This window comes from Pelmatolapia mariae, linkage group LG3_W (assembly GCF_036321145.2).
Source record: "Pelmatolapia mariae isolate MD_Pm_ZW linkage group LG3_W, Pm_UMD_F_2, whole genome shotgun sequence".
In the NCBI taxonomy this organism is placed as follows: Eukaryota; Metazoa; Chordata; class Actinopteri; order Cichliformes; family Cichlidae; genus Pelmatolapia; species Pelmatolapia mariae.
This window is the reverse complement of record NC_086229.1, coordinates 15,875,113-15,880,732: the sequence shown is the minus strand read 5'-3', so window position 1 is coordinate 15,880,732 and position 5,620 is coordinate 15,875,113. Positions and strand designations below refer to the sequence as shown.

At 44.9% G+C, this 5,620-nt stretch overlaps 1 protein-coding gene across 1 annotated transcript; it reads right to left on the bottom strand.

Annotated features, from left to right (window-relative positions):
• Positions 1–1,932: 1,932 nt before the first annotated feature.
• Positions 1,933–4,106, bottom strand: LOC134624266 (nuclear factor 7, brain-like). The gene is made up of 2 exons (XM_063469229.1): positions 2,976–4,106; positions 1,933–2,777 (listed from the first exon to the last, which is right to left on the bottom strand). The coding sequence occupies exons 1-2, from the start codon at positions 3,947–3,949 to the stop codon at positions 2,363–2,365; spliced, it is 1,389 nt and encodes a 462-aa protein (XP_063325299.1). The 5' UTR covers positions 3,950–4,106; the 3' UTR covers positions 1,933–2,362.
• Positions 4,107–5,620: the final 1,514 nt, after the last annotated feature.

The window sequence follows — 5,620 nt, the reverse complement described above, 5'->3', positions numbered from 1 at the left end:
TAATAATGCAATTTGTTGCTAGGCAGGTAATCTTAAAGGTTTTTTATTGCATCTGTAATATAAGAAAATAAAATACTATTGAAAGAAATGGTTCTCTACAGCCAATAGGAAGTCACTATTTTCTTTTCCCATTACAAGCGCTGGTGTAGCTTACCTCTACCCGGCACTATATATGTGTAAATATATATATATATCTATCTATATATATATATATATGTAATCCGTTACTAGTCGGATAATCTCAAAGTTTTTTTATTTTATTGTGCCTGTCATATAAGAAAGTAAAATACATCCGCTATTGTAAAAAGAAATAGTTCTTTACTGAGAAAATTGTCATAATATTTAAACAGAATTCAAACTGCTGTCTGTGGAAAACTAACTGCTGCTCTGTCTCTCTATACAGCACTGACTCAACAGCTGCGTCACCCCCCCATGCTTCAGGATCCCTCCTCCCTCTCTGATCCCTCCTCAGGAACCATACCCCTCCCCTCATGCTTATGGAACATAATGCACAGGTCTGAAAATGACTAGACACTTCCGGAGTATTTCTGGTAGGGTCAAAAGGTCTGGATTGAGGCCTTCAATAGTAAATATGCTGTATTTGAAGACGTAGCCCCACTTTCCACAGCCCTCAAAAGGCAGAGTCCATTCTTCCAGCAACTTCCTCGGTGCCGGTATCTGGCTGCGGAACATAAAGACGCTCTTATTTCTCCCTTCTTTCCGCGGAGCAGCGGTTGCTTCAGATCTGTTACTGTAGACGGTGACGGGGGTGTCGCTGATAATCGACGAAGACCACTCGCCGCCGCTGCCACCCATGCTTACGGCCTCGGGAGAGCAGATCTCTTCCCCGTCCAAGTACAGAGGAACGCAGGGCTGCAGAATGAAAGGATCCATCTTGTGCCTGTGCATAGGGTAGTATAGTGCGCCGCCCCTCCTCTCTGTTTTTATTCTCTTTCCTCCACAGACCCCCCTCCCTCTAAAAACTTTTTTTTTTTTTTTTTCAAAAACAACAGGTGCCGCAACACGTGACGCGATTATGGATCAAATTACACACTTCCGGAGTAGTGGGGGAGGGGGAAAAAGGGGGGGGGGGGGTTGGGGGGGGGGGGCTTAGGAGGGGAGGAGGAGGGGGGCGAGGGGGGTCATCAATCAAATTTTGACACAAGCCGTCTATGTTTTTAACGAACGAGACGGAGAGACGTGAGGAGAGACGTCACTTTTCACGAGAGTTGTGTGGACACACGAGGGGAGCACTGAAGGGACTTTGCACTGTGGATAACTGTGGATTGGTTTCACTGCAAATAAAGACACGGTTCAACTTTAACGAGAGGTCCGCGTCTGGGTTCACTAACTCACCACCCTTAACAGTTTGTTTTAATGACACTTTGTAATTGACTGATTTTTTTCTTCATTCAATTATTGGTTTTATTATTTGTTTCTCAGAAATATTTATGTGCTCGTTCACAAAATGAAAGACATAAAGATATCAATATTTTTGTGTATTTGTCTGATTATGAGACTGTCACCAGGGTTAAAGGAAATGAAAACTGAGATTGATTTTCTCTTCAGACATTTAATTAAAGCACACATGAAGTGATTGTGAATGTAGGTTCATGTTGGATCATCATGTGAATTTTACAGGATTCAGACTGGAAATGTGATTTCTCTTTAAAGCTCTAAAAACAGCGCCTTGCTCCTTTAAATCTCTTCCCCTCCTTTATTTGTACTTACAACAATGTTTTGTAACAATTAGTACTGACAAACAAAAATAATGCTCAGATGATTTTCTCTACACTGGTTTATCTCATGACTTTGAATCCCCCTGAAGATACTGACAGTGAAGCGCATATATAATACTGCAGCCTTTCAACTCTGAGCTTATTTAGTTCTATTAATACACTGAAATCTCATTTGTGTCATGAAGAAAGTCTTTAATCAAACAGAATTCAAAGATCAGAAACATTTCATATATGGAGTTAAACATGAATCATTGTTTCAACAACATATTTATTGTTGTCATAAACAGACAAGAAGACAACAACAAACTGCTCCTCCCATTCAACACATGTCAGTCCATATCCCAGCAAACTAAATCATCTCCATTTACACACATCAAATAGAAACATGAATCACTTGTAATGATTAGAAACTTGATAGAATTTCAAATCTAGTTTGGGGAGTCATTCAGTGAGAAACAGTGAAATGATTTTCCATGTGAAAAGGTGGACAGCAGAAACAGAAAGAAACAGTGAGAACTAAAAGAGAAACAAAGAGCTTTGGAACAACGAGGCAGCAGGAGGACAGCTGCAGTTTAACAGCTTCAATTCACTGACAGGAAACAACATTAGAAACATCATCATCCTCAACTCATCTGCTCCACTGACACTGACACCTTCAACGGCAACACCTTCACTTCATCAACAGTGCGAATGAATGGAAACATCCTGTGAGTGAAAGTGTGTGTGAAGGTGTGTATGTGTGTGTTAGTATCAGGATCAGAGAACGACAGCTTTCCTCTGTTCCAGTCCAGATTCACTCTGATCCTCTGGAGCTTCTTCTCTACTGAGAGATCAGCATAGTCTAATGGTGATTGTGCATAGTATTTATCTTCATGGAAGCATATTCTCCATAATCCATCGACTATGAATCCCTTCCTCTGCACAGACTCTGCTAGCACACCCAGGTTCCACCCTTTACTTTCTCCAACTTCAACATCCCAGCTGTGAGTCCCTGAGTTAAAGCCCTCAGAGCCCAAGACAGAGCAATGTCTCTTAAACCTCTCTGCTTCACAGGATCCACCATCTCTAGAGTCTAAAAACATTTTGATCAGTGCACCTTCACTGTACAAAATAAGCTCCACATAACCGTGTAAAATCTGCCACGTCTGCAAGATAAGCTCAACATTTGGAATATGTGAGTTAAAGTAATAGTCAATGTCAGAGTCAGAGTCCAGGAAATAGTAAAGCCAATGAAACCTCTCTGGATTATCAGGAAGCTGCTGCCTCTCTCTTCCTACTCTCACACTGGTCAGATCTTCAGACATGATGAGGTTTGGATGAGCAGTGTTTGGGTCCAGAATGAGAGGAGTGTAAGAGACCATGTCCTTCATGTTGTTCCAGATGTTGAAGGTCAGGTTGCCCAGGTGTTTGGCCTGGTCTATCAGAGCTCCTGAGGGCAGCTGTGGATCATCCAGCAGGGGGCAGCGCTGGACTCTTTCCACTGCAGCCTTGTAGTTGTGCAGGAATGAGACATCTTCAGCTCTCAGCTCCTCCTCTGTGGCTCTGACTGTGTCTGAAAGAGCTGCTATCTCTCTGCTCAGAGCCTCCATCTTCTCCTTCATCATCCCACTCTTCTGCTCCTCTTCCTCCCTCAGTGCAGCCAGCCTGGCCTCCTCTTCCTCTGCTAGAAACTGGTGAAGCTTCTTAAACTGCTCCTTAATCTGCCTCTCTGTGTGTCGGGCCTGGACCTTAATGTGTTCTGCTGTTTGATCAAACTTCACTTGAACTTCTTCACAAACCTTTAACTTCTTCTTTAAGGGCTCCAGAGTTTCCTGAAGTTCCTTCTTGTGTTGTTGTGCAGCTTCATCGATGGGTCTGAATCTGTGATTGGTGTGTTTTTCTGAGTCTCTGCAGACGACACACACTGGCTGCTGATGGTCCAGACAGAAGAGTTTGAGTTTCTCAGAGTGCAGACTGCAGAGAGCCTCTGGTGTTCTCTGATCTCTCTCCTGTAAGAACAACTCACACAGGTTCTTTAAAGCCAGGTTTAAAAGTGGTTCAGACTTTGCAGATCTTCTCTTACAAACTGGACACTCGTATTTTGTTCTCTCTCTCCACCATCTCTTCAGACAGTCTTTACATAAGCTGTGGCTACATGACAGAATGACAGGATCTCTGAAGACCTCCTGACAGACCGGACAGCAGAGATCCTCCTCTGATCTGGAAGCCATTGAGTCTGTGAGTGAAGCTGAAAACAGCAGACAGGAAGTACAGTCAGTCCTGGCTCCCCTCCCTCCTCTACGACCTTCACTGAAACTTCCTTTGAGTCGTGTTTTTGCTCAAACTCACATTCAGTGTGTGGAGCGTCAGCAGCTTGAAGCAGCAGTGTTGGAGTGTTCCACTTTTCTCTCCTGTAGCTGGACTCACTCAGCGGACGCTGCTAGTTTGGTCTGAACTCCGTCTGATCGTCTGTGCGTCTCTCTTTACTGAGGACGAAGAACTTCCTGTTTCCTGGATTTTGCATTTTGATGATGCGAGAGGCAGAGAAAAATGTTGCTTTACCTGTAACTCAGGTGTGTCTCATTCCAGAGTCAAACTGAAATTCTGCCTGTAGCTCCAAAGCTATAAAAAGGGTTTTGCTTCATTCCAGCTGCTCAGTCACAATGTGAAACCTTTTTTGGAGTTCAAAAAACAAAGTGTGACTCAGTGGTGCAGCTGTTTTTCAGCTTTTATTTTAGACATTATTCTGGTCATTTTCAGGTTTTCTTCCATTTTATCTGGGGCCGGGTCATGGGGGCAGCAGCCTAGCCCAGACCTCCCTCTCCCCAGCCCTCCTCCAGCTTATCTGGGGGAACACCATTATATCTCTCAGGCCAGCCGAGAGATATAATCTCTCCAGCGTGTCCTGGGTCTGCCCCGCGGCCTCCTCCCGGTGGGACATGCCCGGAACACCTCACCCAGGAGGCATCCTTGTCAGATGCCCAAAGCACCTCAGCTGGCTCCTTTCGATGTGGAGGAGCGGCGGCTCCACTCTGAGGCAAACTTCTCACCCTATCACTAAGAGAGAGGCCAGCCACCCTTCGGAGGAAGCTTATTTCCACCACTTGTATCAGCGATCTTGTTCTTTCGGTCACTACCCACAGCTCGAGGCCATAAGTGAAGGTAGGGACGTAGATTGACCGGTAAATTGAGAGCTTTGTTTTACACTCAGCTCCCACTTCACCACGACAGAACGGTGCAGCCTGACAGTTTGACAGAATCGCTTCAAGGCAGTCCAAAAGTCCTTTTCCATGGCCTCTCCGAACTCCTCCCACACCTGGGTTTTTGCTTGAGCCACTGCCCGAGCCACATTCCGCTTGGCCTGTCGGTACCTGTCAGCTGCCTCCAAAGTCCTACCACCGATAGTGGTGGTAAGGAAGAAGAACGGAGACGTAAGACTCTGTGTAGATTGCTGTAAGTTAAATCTGAACACCATCAAAGACGCCTATGCACTTCCTATTTTGGAAGAAGCCTTCTCCGCCTTAACAGGATCGAAGTGGTTGTCGGTCCTTGACCTCAAAAGCGGGTACTACCAGATCAAGGTCAATGAGGCAGATAAGCACAAAACAGCCTTCGTATGTCCGATGGGGTTCTTTGAGTTTAACCGGATGCCCCAAGGCATAACAAACGCTCCCAGCACATTTCAAAGGCTGATGGAGAAATGTATGGGTGACATCAACCTTAAGGAAGTCCTGGTCTATCTAGATGACCTTATAGTTTACTCCGAAACCCTCGAACAACACGAGACCCGCCTTTTCCACATGCTTAATCGTCTCAAAGAATACGGTCTGAAGCTATTGCCTAAAAAATGTATGTTTTTTCAGACGTCAGTACTTAGGGCACATTGTCTCCCAAAACGGTGT

What these genes read in the sequence shown, in the direction of transcription:
- LOC134624266 (XM_063469229.1), bottom strand. Translation starts at nt 3,949, where the DNA reads ATGGCTTCCAGATCAGAGGAGGATCTCTGCTGTCCGGTCTGTCAGGAG. An exon ending in CTTCCTGATAATCCAGAGAG is followed by an intron (nt 2,778 to 2,975) that starts GTTTCATTGGCT and finishes TGAAGCAGAGAG; the next exon opens with GTTTAAGAGACATTGCTCTG.